We start from the raw sequence: 15,921 nt of genomic DNA on the forward strand, positions 1-15,921 counted from the left end.
GGTTAGCGCATAAAGTTTGTCCACGATTCGGGAATGCGGCTAAACTTGAACTTATCCCTATCGTATACGATCATGACGTCATGGCAGCCGGTCACATCACATGCACATCACGGAGCATATCGACTAACTTCGGGAATCGATGCCCAGATCATTCCCGATCGGACGTGGAGAGTTATACTATAGCTACACCTAGGTACTCTAACACAAATAAACCGCGCTTCTATAATGGGAGTAGAACAATTAGGAACAAAAATTTTACGCACGATTCCGAAACGCGCACATCTGTTAAGTGCTGGAATTGTAATTATCCAAATCATACATTTCGTAACTGCTCCGCAAGCAGGAAGTTATTTTGTTACGGGTGCGGTCATCAAAACGTTACAATGAAAGAATGCCCGAAATGTACAAAAAACTAGAGAATAGGGATAATAAAGGGCGATATTATCCTTTCATATGTAAGCCCACACATAAAACTAATTTTAATAATTCCTGGCAGTCGTGGTTAACAACGGTAGCAAAATTTTACAAGGCAAGGGCTCAAGGCGAGGCAAGCATTTCTACCGCAGTAGAAAAAAGGCACCTAGACAATAGACCGTATATTAAAATACATATGTTTGATACGATCGTGGTCGCACTTTTAGATTCCGGTGCAAATCGGTCCATAATTGGTAAGGCGGGCATGTATATTTTGGAAAAATTTCGCCTCAATTTGTACCCTACTAATATAAAATATATTACCGTTGCAGATGGAAAAAAAAGTTGTGTAGCAGGGGTAGTTGACATACCCATCGTAATAGATAACGTGTTGAATGTAATATCATTTTTAATAGTATGCTAAACTACCCCAGACCTACAAACTCTACAGAGATTAAACGGTTCATTGGTATTTGCTCGTGGTACAGACGTTTTATTAAAGATTTTTCCACGTTAGTGTCCCCTGTCAATGATTTAATAAAAGGAAAAAAGAAGAAACAGAGTATTAAGTGGTCGGAAGAAGCCGAAGAGGCATTTTTGAAAATTAAACAAGCCTTAGTTTCAGCTCCTGTGTTGAGGAGTCCTGATTTTTCACTGCCGTTCACAATCCAATGTGATGCATCTAATACGGGTGTAGGTGGCGTTTTAACGCAAAACATAAAGGAGGGTGAAGTCGTTATTGCATATTGCTCACGGACTCTCACGAGTGCCGAACGCAACTACACTGTAACCGAAAGAGAATTATTGGCTGTTTTGTATAGCATAGAAAAATTTCGTCCTTATATCGAGGGGGTTAGGTTTAATATAATTACGGATCATCACTCGCTATTATGGCTAAATGGCCTTAAAGACCCGTCAGGTCGTCTAGCGCGTTGGAGTGTCAAATTAGCGCAATATTCTTTTGACATTACCCATCGTAAAGGAAAGCTTAATGTTGTGGCGGGGTCGTGGATACAAATACTTACAATTTCATTTAAATTTATTACATCATTTTTGGGCGCCAATCTGTCTTTAACTCACATGCCAACCGACAGATAAATCGACACGTATTATTGATTAGAAAGTTAACCTAACACTTAATTGATTTATATCACAAAGTTACGATTGATGGTGGTTAGAATTATGCTGTACTAATGGTGAATGAAATGAGGTGAATGATGGTTAATTGGGTGATAACTCAGGTACAAACAATTATGAACACGGCGTTCTTTCTTATCTGTTTGTGGGTTTTCCGGAAAGGAATTGTGTACAGCCGAGCTGGCGGAGCAGGCTCTTGATTAAATTTGGAGGTCGCTGAATGCTGACAAAGATGCTGATTAGTTCAATATCGAAAGGACTCGGTATTCACTCTCCGTGCTTCGGATTTACTTCAAATCTATCTACATTCTATCTACTATGCACATTGGGGTAAAGAAAGCCCTAAAAATTACGCAGTATAGGAATGGGCACGAACGCCCTTCTTTTACTTACTATAGATGGAAAACGGCTCGCGTTAACTTGGTCCGTTGTTAAATTTTTGGACGGCCAATTACAACAATTATTATTTCTTCTAATGCAATTCTCGGGCCCCAGTCGATTCGCAATTTCTCTTAAACGCCTTTCTTTAATCTCCGCTATAACCACACTCTCTCCCATACTTTTCTCTTCTCCTTTTCCTCTTTGCTTAACGCAACCGCTTGTTTCCCAATCTACTTTCTCCCTCCAATTTTCCGCGCGCACGCCGATTTTACACGTTACATCATCGATTCTCACGAAAACGTGATCTTATCTTCCATCATCCTGTCCTGACCATGCCGTTTTAATCGCGTAAATCCCTTTAAGATAGTATGACCGCTCCCTAACCAGATCAGATTTTTTAGTTACAAGACGATGGCCAATTTGTTAAAATATAAGCTCTTCTATCTATCCAAGATTTCCCTCAAAATTGTAGGAGTAAATTACACCTTTGGTCTTCAGAGGGATTTAAAAAAAAACATTAATTTTCACATGGGGGTGTTTTTCCTTTAAACATTCCTTTCTCTTCGTGTCTCTTTCTTTACTGCTTTCTATGCATACTTTTCCTCTTTCTAACTGTACCTTTTTTAGTTAGAGCAAATGTGGAAATAGTTGTGTCAGAAGTTTGGTTGCTAGGATGAACTATATCACTATTATTAGTCCATTTTGTAAATTAAGTGCGTCATTGATGCGTAGGTCTAAACTTTGATCTCTTGTAAGTCCATTAGGCTCATCACTATATTGGTCAAAAGTTACTTTAGAATTTATTAAAGTATGAGCTGCATCGACTAGTCCAATAGAGCAAAAAATATTTAAACTTATCTTATGATTCTCGCAGAGATAAAGTTGATTTTTTAAATGCTCCTTGACCCATGAAATCTGTTTCCAATCAATCTTTCTTAACGCAGAAAATCAGTACTCAAACTGGTCGATAATAAAAACCTTCGTTTTACAAAAATCTTGACCTATATTTATGTCGAAACTTTAATGATCCCTGAGGCACTTAATAATTAGTGTGAAATAAATGGTTAAACTTGTTTGTATACGTATAGGAATTAGTAAGTCGTAGGTAGGTACTTACTAATTTGTAAGTTACTTTTTTACTATTTACAGTCCATAATGCGTTCTGCTGATGGGTCCAATCTCACAAACGTCTCGACACATAGGGGAGAGGTGAAATCTATTTCTATTTGTATTTCTAAGCAATAATTAGTTTCATATCAGTATCCCAATCCCTATGTCGCAATCTAAACTAAAAAGTTACAATAAGCTTGTTTTCGGTAAGGTAAGATTGCAATAAACTTAATCTCATCATTAAGAATTACTCTTCATGCTTTCATAATATTTATTCAACTCTTTACATATAGGACTGTAATTTATTACTAATACTAAAAACCGCTAATTACCAATATCGACTACGTTTGCTTAACTCAATTATTCTCAATTAAAGACGCGCATTGGACTTTTGCACAAACGCTGAATGACAATTTCCACATAATATTAGCAAATTAAACGAGTAATTAATTTCCCAATACCAAATCACCAAATGTAAATCTCGTCTCCATCACAAGATAGGGGAAAGGGGAACGAAATTAATATAGACAGATCTACTTCAAACTCAATAGGGAATATGCATGTAATTTTTTTAATTTTTTAATCGATTTTTTACATCGTTCTAACATAGTAAAAAGAGTAAACACTGTTAGAACAATTCAATTTAACTTGTAAAATAATATTTAAAACGTTGACTTTATTCGATGTGCTTAAACGCCACCACATTTTCAGCGGGCCTTGGATGACGTCACAAGCCACGACCAGTATTTAAGTGTTGATTTATTTATACAGATTTTCAGTTGTAATAGCTATTCAGACCATGGAAAAAGCTAAAAAACCATTTTATAGGTATTGTCTTGTACAAAAGTGCAAAAACACTATTAGAAATATTCCCGATAAAGTGTATTTTGCAGTTCCAAAAGGACGACTCCCAGAGCGTTCTCAATTTTTTTACAGTTAGTGAACCCTAAAACAACCTTTTTCAACAATTGTGCCGTTGATTCTTGCAAATCGACGGACTATGCAATTTTGTTTCAAAATCCGATGAATTTTCTTAGTTAACAAATGGAATAATTTCCAAAATACTAATCCAGTAAGAATAGATCAAAAAATGGCAAATAGAGGAACTAAATCATGTATTACTAATTCCTTCGGAAATGTGTAGCAGAAGGTTCCCTGATCAACATATAATAAAGTCCCCCCGACTTCCGGGTGTGCTAGAGGGGTGAGGAGGAAGACCGTGGTTTTGATGGTCACATTGTATAGTTTTTTTACTTACAATTCGAAAACGGTGCGTCATATAAAAACATTCTTTTCAATATAAATACAAGCTCATTAAATTTGCTATAACTTTGATTCTATACACTTTCTTAAAAAAACCACCGTTTTTAACTTTTTGATCCACCAAGATTGAATATGTGGATTATACACATGCATGACCGTACTAGCCACCTTGATACGTATAGCGTGATTCACCCTCAACAGTGGTGGGGTTGTATGAGAGGAGAGGATCGAATGCTCCACCCCATCAAGACTAGCGACCCGCCAGCACCGGCCAATGTCCTAAGTTGCATCTTCTGGCACTGGAGGCGGCCCGAGGTGTGGCTGTGGTAAGACGGGCATCAACTGCACTTCAGCTTGTGGATGTGAAAGTGCGTACTTCAAAACGGCCCACCGGTCCTCTAGGACGGCGATGAAGAAGACATCACTTTTTCGAACAGCGAAAATTAGTCTTGAGTATTGTTAATATGTGTTACACATTGTATAAAGCACGATCCACTTTCGAATTACTACCCCTCCTTTATGCAGTAGTTACGATGAGGTTTCTTGGAGGGAAAAAACCAAAGGAAGTCAAGATGTAGTAGGTGTTGGTCATATACTACATTGATTGTATACACATATGAAAATATTCAACCTTGGATAATCAATAACATAAAAACGATGCGTTTTTTTCCGTTTTTTCCTAATTATGTATCCATTCAAAGTTATATTATAGCAAATTTAATAAGCTTTCATTTTTAGGTACAGAATTGTTTGCTATAGCGTACCTTTTCCACGTTGTAGGCAAAACACTATAAAATGGGACCTTCATAGCAGCTCTCACTCTCCTCCCCCCTTTAGCACAGCCGGTAGTCGGGGGGACTTTACTTTATGTTGAATAGGGAAACGTCCCTTACACACTTCTGAAGGAACTGGTAATACATGAATTAGTTCCTCTATTTTTCCTATTCTGACTGGGCTATACCACAAGAAAAGTAAATCTATAGTAGGCGAATGGAAAGCTCTCGGAAAGACCTACATTAAAAAAATACGTCCAAATCCGAGTTCCCGAGAAATCAGCTTTTGACTTCGGACTTGTTTTCGACACAACAAAAAATGATTTTGCAAATCGGGTCGCATCGAACGATTCTTTTGGGTGAGCTTTTTAATGCTTCTACTTTACCAAAATGTATGACTTTTATTAATCAGAACGCCAAGGGCCTATTATAGAGTTACCTTCCTTGTTATATTTCGGGAGTTATTCAATTTGTTAGTTAACTAAAAAAAATTCCACAGTCCATCAATTTGCAAGAACCATCGGGACAATTTTTGGAAATGGTTGTCTTAGGATTTCACCATCTGTAAACAAATGTAGAACGCTCTGGGAGTCGCCCAGTTTAAAAGACCAAGTATCGTTTTGTAAATTTGTTTATTTAATTATGCAATAACTATCAAATTTACGGTGATCGGGTTTGTCATATTGTTTTGTTATCAAACGAAGTCACCAAATACGGATTTTCAAAAAGATCGGATGAATTTTACATAGTAATAACCAATTGATCATCTTCGGGATTGCTTTTTTATATTTTTCCATAAAAAAACTATAACATTTGAAAATTAACGTTTCATAACCATTGTATCTTATAGAAAATTCAATTCTAAACCAATTCATTTCTCTTCATTTTTTCCTTTAGAGTAATAGTTAACGACATAATTGAAGTCAAATGCGAAAAGAAACGACATCTTGCCATTTTTTCATCGTTTTTTGTTTATACATAACAATATTCCGGGAGTTTTCGGCTAGGGGGACTATGGTTTTCGGATTCAGGGGATCTTTTTACATAGAAGACACTTTGATTTCGTTGAGTGAAATGACAACACCCGAGCTCAATCTGCCCAAACTGTAATTTGACTGCACTAAGTACTTATGAATATTGACACAACAAATGCGATCGCGTGGCATTTGACATCATTTTCATTCGTCCAATAGTGAAGCGTTTCGCAAATTTGAATTTCGTTCGCTTATTTTGCACTTTTGAATTACCATTTTTAGCAATTAAAAACAAACTAAATAAGAAACTAATGGTTTAAGTATAATGTCAGGACAATAAATATTTGCTGGAGAAAGAATCAAGTAAATTTAAACCACATGCATATTCCCTATTGTAAATAGTAAAATCAACGTCCATTTTTAGAATGACAAGTGAGTTCAACATACTCTTTGGTTCAACTGAGGTTCGCAGTTAATTTTTGTAAAACGAATACGGCTAATGTGTTCATGAAATACTAAATGCACACAGGTTTCAAATTCCCCTTTAATTTGTTGTTTAAAAGAATGAGTATAGCATCAGAAATTATTAATGGACGAAAAATTTAGGTATGCAAGTGGATTTCCCAATTTATGTAAAAATAAAGTTGTTACAAGGAAGTTTTCAGGCTGTATACATTGAAGTATATACATATTTAGCGCACTTTTTTAAAAAATGGGTGGTTTGCGTTTTGTCCGTCCGTCCGGACCCACTTCTGCTGTTCTGAGCTATGTACCTTTAGGAGAATGGTCCTAGAATCCTGGAATTTTTTACAATAGGTAATATATACCTTTAAGGTGTGCCAGACGGCCATCACATTTCGATGTCAAGGGGGGGGGTGAATTATTTCTTGAGATACTTGTTTTTGAAAGTAAATTATAATTAATAAATTACTATAATTTATTTTCCTTCCCCTTTCTCCTTTCTGGGCCCTACCCACCATTCCCCTATGTGTTGAGACGTTCGTGAGATTGAAAACATCAGTAGAACGCATTTTGGATCCTAGGAAGTTTGATTACAAATTTTTGCAAATGACTTACTAATTAATGACGGTACTAAAATTTTTATAATGGAAGATAATGGATAATTTTTTATATAAATTCAAAAATTCACTTACAAATTTAGATTCTTAACTTACAAATACCTACTAATGACTTACTAATTAATAAGCGACAAATTGAATATAAATTCGGAATTTGAGGGGCTATAACTTGTGCATTATTGTTACCACCCCGAGCCACTTCGATGATTATTTGCTCACGCATCCTTTGGGAACTACACCCTCTGATTTTGGTCAAACATATTTCACTAAGCACTACGAAACATATTACACGCTTCCACATTTTGTTCTTTTAAGCAGGATCGCCATGTAATGTCCCACCCTTAAATAATTAAACTAACTTAACTATCTTCTACCTACTGAATGCATATAATATATTTCTTAGGTGTCTACTTCATATTTACTACCTCGTTTCATACTGTACTTCCTCTGCTCGCTTCCTTCTCATCACTTTATCCTTCGCCCGCACTTATTATCATAATAAATTATCCTACTTATTACATTAATTACTCCATCACAGTTTTAAAAGCTATGCTGATATGTGGGACAGAATAAATGCCTAAAGTGTGTTGTAAAAAATGACGGACGCGTGAGATCTCGAGGATCGTTCGATATTCAGTTGTATCGGATTTCTAATTTATCAAATTGTAAGGTATGGGACATCGGTGCTGTAAAAATTGCCACTCTCGCCCTGATGGAACCAATCTTTTGCACAGCTGGATGTTACAAATGCATAAATTGCAAATAACAGTTGATGTTAAATTGGAATTACAAATTAAAAAGCTTCTTTCGCGAGGAAGGAGCTTGAAGCTCTTTAAAGCCTTTCAGAGACTTGCACAGCTTTGATTTGCAAATCGCATATTTATAAATATTAATCATCAGCGTGCACAAATTCGAAGACTCACTTTTCTTCGTTTGTTTCAATTAAAAACGTGACAGTTGAGAAGATTCATTTTACGTAAATGCTTGAATCCTTAATTTGTATTCAAAGCTATAATATCCCTATTTATATAGGACTAGAATGCTTCAAGATTCTATGAACTACACTAACTAAAGTTATTAGTACAAAGCGTAGCTTAGAATAATTGGTTCACCATTCTCCATCTCCTAAATAAACCAAACAAAATTAATAAACGCTAGGTTCAGATTTCGCACTCAACTGCCCCGATTCCAGGACTGCGTTCGGTTCGGCACTTTGTTATAAGGCCGGAGGCGCCTTTATCAATTTAAATTAAATACATACACGCGGAACTAGTTATTAGTTGGATTCTCCCAGAAGTTCGCCAACATAGATGGTTGCTTGGAGCTTTTTGTGATATAGGGCATTTCGCGAGTGTAACAAAATAATCATCAATTTACGGGATTTGTGGGTTACCCCTTACCTTTACGTTGATGCATAAAATTTATTGGCTATTTTCCCAAACCAAAGTGGTAAATTTCATTAGAGTCACTTAGGTTGTGTCACTTTCATGCCTGTCTATAAAAGCTTACCAGAACCCTAACATTCATACAATCCCTTTTAGTGTTTACAGCAAAATTTGCAGAATGTTGGGGTTTCGCATAAAATTTAACAACGTTGCTTGCTTATAAATTTCGACGCGATAACTTTAATTCGAAATTTGTGAAATTCACTGGTATTTTGAGCGAACGAAGATTGAATTGTGATTATTCCACCACACATGTGCATAAACATTAAACAACATAGAAAATGAACCGTTTCCAAGTTGTACGTAAAACAATGAGCTTTAGGTATGCAGTTGAAAACGCTATGCAAATCAAGGTAGACGTGTTACCTTAATTAAAGTGAACACTCATTGCGATTAAGAAGGGTAATATCAGTGCTAATGCTAATGCCTGTTTTCTGTTGCAGGATCAATGCTGCTGGGTTTGTGTATCTTGCAGAGAAGACGCCTATGTCTATAACGACACTTGTCGATCTTGTTCGCCCGGATATGGACCAAATGCAAATAAGACTGGCTGTGTAAAAATAAAAGCGTTAATTTTAGAGTGGTTAAATCCGTGGGTGTTAGTTCCGGTAGTATTTAGCTCAATTGGTATATTATCTACACTATTTACTATCGCTGTATTCATTCGATATAACAAAACTCCCGTGATTATGGCGTCGGGACGGGAGCTGTGTTACGTACTTCTTTGCGGCGTTTTATGTTGTTACTCGATGTCTTTCGTAATATTAGCGAAACCTTCGGTCGAAACTTGTGCTGTGATGCGCGTTGGTCTTGGTCTATGTCTAAGCGTTTGCTATAGTGCCATTTTTACTAAAACGAATCGAATTTCCAGAATTTTTAATCGGGGCGTTAAAACCATTAAGAGGCCTATCTACACGTCCCCAATATCACAGGTCGTAATAGCTTTAGGTACGGTTGCACTGTGGATATATTCGCAAGTACTCATTTGTAATTTCGTTACAGGAATCGTATCCATACAACTGATTGGAGGAATAGTGTGGTTGGTTATCGAACGGCCTGATATTCGAGAAATTTATCCGTATCCACTTACGGCCGTCTTGACCTGCAGGGTGTCAACGTTTTCGCTGGTCATGTCTTTGGTTTATAACATGATTTTAATAATAATGTGCACTTGGTATGCTTTTAAAACAAGAAAAATTCCAGAGAATTTCAACGAGGCCAAGTATATTGGATTTACGATGTACTCGACTTGCATCGTTTGGCTTGCATTTCTACCCATCTACTTTGGAACAAATAATGATTACACGGTAAGTGCTTTGGACTTACTCGAGCATTAAATATAATTTTCTCGTTTCAAACGGCTTTCACAAAATACGGTTATTATTTGTACAATAGGTAGGTAGCGTAAAATCATAACATACATATTTTCATGGTAATTCATTTATATTCCAAACACTGTATACGCTGGATCGCGCAAATTTGTTGAGGAAAGCCCTTTTTTTAATGTTGACTATAATCCAGAAAAATCCTGCTAATGTAAAGCAAAACTTCTCAGTAGATCCACCTAACACATAATAACATTCCCGATATAATTCCTTGAAAATTCTTAACCATTTATGCAAATCGGAATTCGAAACGAAACCACCCTACATTCAATTGTCGCAATTCTTATATAGAACACCATTTTATTATCGATTTTCAAACTAATTTACTTTATAAAGGTTAAAGGAATAGGGTAACTTGCAATGAATACTTTGTGTAGTCCATAAAATTTCAAGTTATCTTTCGGAGCTTTCGAAACTAATTCCCTCCTACAAAAAATTACAAGTAAATGTAGCAATACAATAACAACATGCTGCTAACGTCAAAACTTTCACGAATGTCAAAATATTGTAATGCTGTTTCAAATTTTTTATTCCATTTCGACACTTTTAAATTTGTTTTGTTGGAGTTATTATTTCATAGTTCGTTATTTTGCCGCTAGAGGTCACCCGAATGTATTTTTCCCTCTCTTTATTTTCCTTAATTTTTTCTGCGTGCATACTGCGAAAACCACTACCTGCACAAGATTCTTGCTTCGATCGTTACGTGTAAAGAATAACGCACCATACTTTTACGCGACACTTGTGCCTACTTCTGTGAAGTTTTCCTTGTATTTACTACTATTGCTTCAATGAAACGCTTTTAGCGGCTATATTTTACAAGTGCTTAAGTGTATAGATTTGCGTAATAACCAATGAACATTCATTCTATTTGGCTATTATCTAGTTGAGTATTTCGACTTACATCAACGCCTTGGATATTATGCAGAATTTGAATGACATGGCATTTGATATAACTACGACACCAATATCTCTGATGTCATCGACGTTACTTTTGTTGTTCCGAAGAACCATTCGTTAGTTTAACGAGTTATTTAAAGTTACGATTATTTTGTTATTGACCGTTTGTCGCGTCAAAATTCTGCTTTTGTTTAGTTAACGTAAATTGAATTATTGGTTCTTATTAAGTGATAATGACGGTTTGTAGTATTCGAGTGCCGAACGTTTAGGCATTCAGTTTGTTGGGATACCGTGAAGTGAATCCTTTAAAAAAATTATCATAGTCCTCGTGTAAGATTCCAGGGACTTCAGCGCATATTTGTGTGGCTAGCATCAATAAGATCTTGTCGAAAAATACCACATTCCCTTTGTCGATACCAGCCAACGTTCCATTCACTCGCAATTCGCGTTTGAAGTTTTGACTCCATCATCAGTGAGCTATTGTCAGGGGCTACCACATTCCCTTTGTCCCTTTGTCGGTACCCACCCGACGTTTGTGAGTCTTTAAAAAGGTTACCGAGCTGTGCATCTTGAGTAATTGAAGCCTCAATGTTATTGCGTAAGAAATTATTACCTACAAACCCAATTGGAATTAGTTATCTTTATCAAATTCTTTATTTTGAGTTTCGATTTAGTTTAGTTTAGTTTTGATGGATAAAGAAATAGGACTAGGGAAAGAGTGGCCACGATTTAGAATTTCTTGATCAGAATTCAAAGGAATCTTAATCCGGTTATGAATATAAAAAATGTAAAGTGAAGTCGACGTTGGATCTAAATAAGTTCGCACGAAATAACTGATAAAAATTGCGATAATTGCGTCTATGAAAACTAGACTATTTAGAAGAGTGACGTTCCGATATTCCGATTGAATAATTGAATTCTGTTTTACATATGACGTTGTACAGTTGCCATTCCAATGTCTCCGATGGATTGCGAAATCTGTAAATTTTTTTTATGGCAGATTTTCTGACTACGGCATATTTTTCATCGTTGCTTTCATTGTTTTCTAGAAGTACGTTGCAATAAAGGTTCTGCCAAATGCTTAACGTAAGAAATCCAATATCTTTAATGTAATTTCAATGCTTATATGCCACCTCGAAAAGTGATGATTTTGATTCACTAAAAATGCAGGTAATTTAACAACTTTAATCTTATCAGTTATCAATATGGCACACAAAAACGAGGGCTCTGAAAAATCCAATAACCGTACAAATTATTTTTGTGTTCCTCTGGATTTTCAATCGGGAGATTAATGATGCGACAGAGATTTAAATTTTAAATTGCAAGCGCAGTATAAACCTCAATTTTACGTTGTTTGAACGTACACATCTATTATCAAAATGCTACACGCATACAAACTTTTTGGATTACTGACAAGTGCATGACTTAATTGTAATTTTTCGCGTGTTCTGAAGAGAACAATGAACTATTATCAGAGTACAAAGGCAACTGGGAAAGTCCCACTAATATATAAATTATTTTCTTTTACCTGTTGTTAGAGGAAAATTTATTTTACATTTCCCCTGTGTGCTTTGAATTATTTCCTAGTAAATTTCAGCTCCTATTGGATACTCCAGTTAAAATTAATGGCGTTAGGAAAATATTCTTAATCTCTACGAATTGCGGGGGCTAAAAAACAATTAAATTGACCACCTTTAAGTCATAATAAGCATAAGCTTTATTACGTTCGAGTCAAAGCGTATGCATGCAAAGATATTAAACAAGGTGTTTAGAAATAAATCTTACTGTCGAGTGTAGCTTTTCAGCAAACTGTTCGCTAAATGGGGCCATTATTAACACAAAGTTACGTCCTTTTTGCAGATGGGAATACCGTGGGTATTTATTTATCTGGTAAAGTAGAAAGCATTCGCAATTTAGTTTCGTAAGAGTTTATACTTCCGAAAAACATATGGCACACTTCCATTCCGTTTGTTACAGAAACATGTCAACCGTAAATTGATGACACTCAAAGTTTTGACGCTTAAAATTCTGCTCCATTGACGAATTTATTGTTTTGCTTAAGACAGTAAAGGATTAACTATAAATCATACATTTTAATGGTCATTATCAGAATCGATTATGAAATTTAATATACGGGGTGTCCTAGATCGAGTGAGATTGCATAGATCACATATCTTTGTGGTATTTCAAATTTGTGGGGTGACAAATTCCGTTAGAAAATATAAAAAAACGGGCCCTATTCCCCAGAATCTCTTTTGAGTTAGTAGCATCTACAATTTAATTTTAGTCGGTACGCGCCGTTAGTACTTGAACTTAAAACGTTGTGTTACAACCAAGATTGTAACACTAAGTAATTTTAACTAACTGTGATTGGACTGGGACCACCAGAGGGCGTAACTGCCATCTTAAATTTTAAAATTGCATTTTTTTTAATTTTCGAATAATAAACTAAAAAATTTTTTTCACCTTTTTAAAGAGAACCAGTTATCATTTTCGTAAAAAAACTCCGATTTTAGCAAATTTCGTATCGTTGAAAATAGCATTCATTGGGCAATAAAAATCGACCAAAATATAGTCAATTTAGTTGAATCCTTCTCCGCCAGGGGGCTAGTTTTGACACCATGACCCAAAATTCTAAAAAAAGCAAAACTATCAAACGGAATGATATGACTTTTTCTTTATGAAAAAGTAGCCAAATAACATCCAAAGAGACCAATGAAAATCGTTTTCAAAATTCGGTCCTAACCTCAAATATTGGGAAAATACGCGATTTTTTCCCAATTTCGATTAGTTACAGTTGATTTTATGAAAAAAGAGCTCTGCGTCACTGGTTTTGTGAACCAATTCAACGAGAGTTCTTTGTTCATGTCAACACATGAGCGAGGAAACAGATGGTAACAATTTGAAATAGAAAATTGGTTCACAAACTAGTGACACAGGGACTTTGGTTCTAACGGGAATTGAATGAACCCGCTTAGTTCCCGAAAAACACACCCTCTCCATGCCGTCACTACTATGTCAATAAACCCACCCCCAAAATGACGCTAATAGCTTAAAGTGGTCATCTTTAATGTTTTAACAATAGACCGCGCCCACTTAACCTAATCACGCGCATATAAAAACGATCAACGACGAATTTTTCCAGCACTTCAATAAATGAACTTGCAAAGGTATATAAATTAATAACAATTGTGCTAATTGTTTATTAACTTCATTTAGATTTTTATAAGAAAGAATAATTATAAAAAAATTACCTGCCGTACCAAATAAAATAATAACGTGTACCGACGGCGCTAGAAGTAAAAATGATGTTAACGAGCAAGTATTGAAATTTAAATTAAATGTCTCAGAAAGTTCAGGACAAAACAATTGAATAAAATTTATTCATTATAAATCCTTTTTTTTTTACTCAATTAAATAAGATTAATGCTCACGAAGTGGAATTAATCTTAAATTTACTCCTTTATGTAACTTTGGTCGTAAAGTCATTAAATATGTTGATGACTATGGTGTAGGTACGTACTGCCAGAACATACTAATTAAAACTTTGTTAAAAACCCCTTTGCGTTTCGACGTCTAGATTAACCCCCTATACTTACCGTAAGCTGCAATTTGTTATTTAGTCATTTGTGATAAATCCCTGAAAGTCCACTAACTTCATTTTACTAAACGATAAAGGGTTCCTCAAATGTTGTTATAATCATAAAATTACTCCCCATTACTCATGTTTCCTTCTTATTTCCTTTGTAAGGAAGCCAAGATTGTTTAGTTTAGAGGGGAAAATAATATGTAAGTATTCATAACAACTCTCTCTCGGGCATTTAAAGAACGAGACTAATTTGTAAACATTTAATTTAAACCCCACATAAACTCAACCGAGGAGACTTTCGGAAAAGTTTCTTTTGTGTAGGGATTTCACTTTAACAGGAAGTGGTTTTGTTACTTTTTACTCTAAAGAATTTGGTATAGCTTTTTTATAAAAGTACCTACGTATTTGCTAACATCTTCTTCGATATAATAAAGCCTCTTACCGAAAACGATGAAAGGTTAACGCTTTCATAAAAAAGCACGCCTATTTGTGAAATGTAACGATAGGGGATTCTAAACAATTGTTAATAGGTTACCACAAAACAACGATACACTCAATTCGGGGACACAAACACTCCCCTACTGGAATTTATTTAATATTTATCCTATTCACAATTTAATTTACAAGAACATTTTCTAAAAGTTTCTCGTTAAATATTTATCAGAGGTTAGATTTCTTTTAACTTATGTGTTTTCTACTGCTTGTTTGTAAACTGTTTCAGTAAATTAAATTCACTTCTTTTCATTGAGCTATAATATTATATAAAGTTTTAAGTCATTCTAGATTGGCCCACGGAGGCTCTATGTCTCTATGGCTATTCTAATAGTTTTACGTGCGTTCACAAACCCGGTAAATTGTTAGTTTTGTGTTGGTTTGGACAAGCCGAGTGGTAATAGTGGTATTTAGTATAATAATTTATCAAAAAGTGGATTGCTAAACTAAAGCAAGTAAACTTTGTTTTCAAGTACAGTATGTTGTGATCTTTTGAAGTAATTTTCAATTACGTTTCGCCCTGGACCAAAATGACAAAATTCCTACTTTAAAATAGGGCTCTCGCAAACGAGGATGCAAAACAATATGCACATAAAAAAGGAGAATAGAAAAACTGTACCAACTATAGATATAACAACCATTATCTCAAGGCTATACAGTGGGGAGCGAATAGAAGGTTGGGTCGTGAAGAAAAACCCTTAAAGAATCGGTCATTGCATAACAATCGATCTGGGAAACAGAATCGCAGTGTATATATGGATATTGCGGATGCGGATATTCCATAGTCCACCTGCACTCTGTAGCCTCCTATACACAATTTAACTCTTGGAATCAAAACAGGATGAAAAATTAATTAAGCTACAGGAATTGTCTATAACTATAAACGTCATTGAAACGAAATTCTCATTGAAACTTCTCCGTACATGCAACAAATAAACAAAGCTACCCACCCCTGGATACGGCTCTTTCCTCAACTTTTAAC

General features: G+C 35.4%; 1 protein-coding gene across 1 annotated transcript in view; it reads left to right on the forward strand.

Annotated features, from left to right (window-relative positions):
- Positions 1–15,921, forward strand: part of LOC116169111 (metabotropic glutamate receptor 2-like) — a 53,269-nt gene that overhangs the window by 18,904 nt on the left and 18,444 nt on the right. Inside the window, exons 4-5 of the mRNA XM_031485139.1 lie at positions 9,020–9,524; positions 9,579–9,883. Coding sequence (XP_031340999.1) covers positions 9,020–9,524; positions 9,579–9,883 — 810 coding nt within the window. The remainder of the gene's footprint in view (positions 1–9,019; positions 9,525–9,578; positions 9,884–15,921) is intronic.

The sequence above is a fragment of the Photinus pyralis genome, unplaced genomic scaffold, assembly GCF_008802855.1.
Source record: "Photinus pyralis isolate 1611_PpyrPB1 unplaced genomic scaffold, Ppyr1.3 Ppyr1.4_LG4, whole genome shotgun sequence".
In the NCBI taxonomy this organism is placed as follows: Eukaryota; Metazoa; Arthropoda; class Insecta; order Coleoptera; family Lampyridae; genus Photinus; species Photinus pyralis.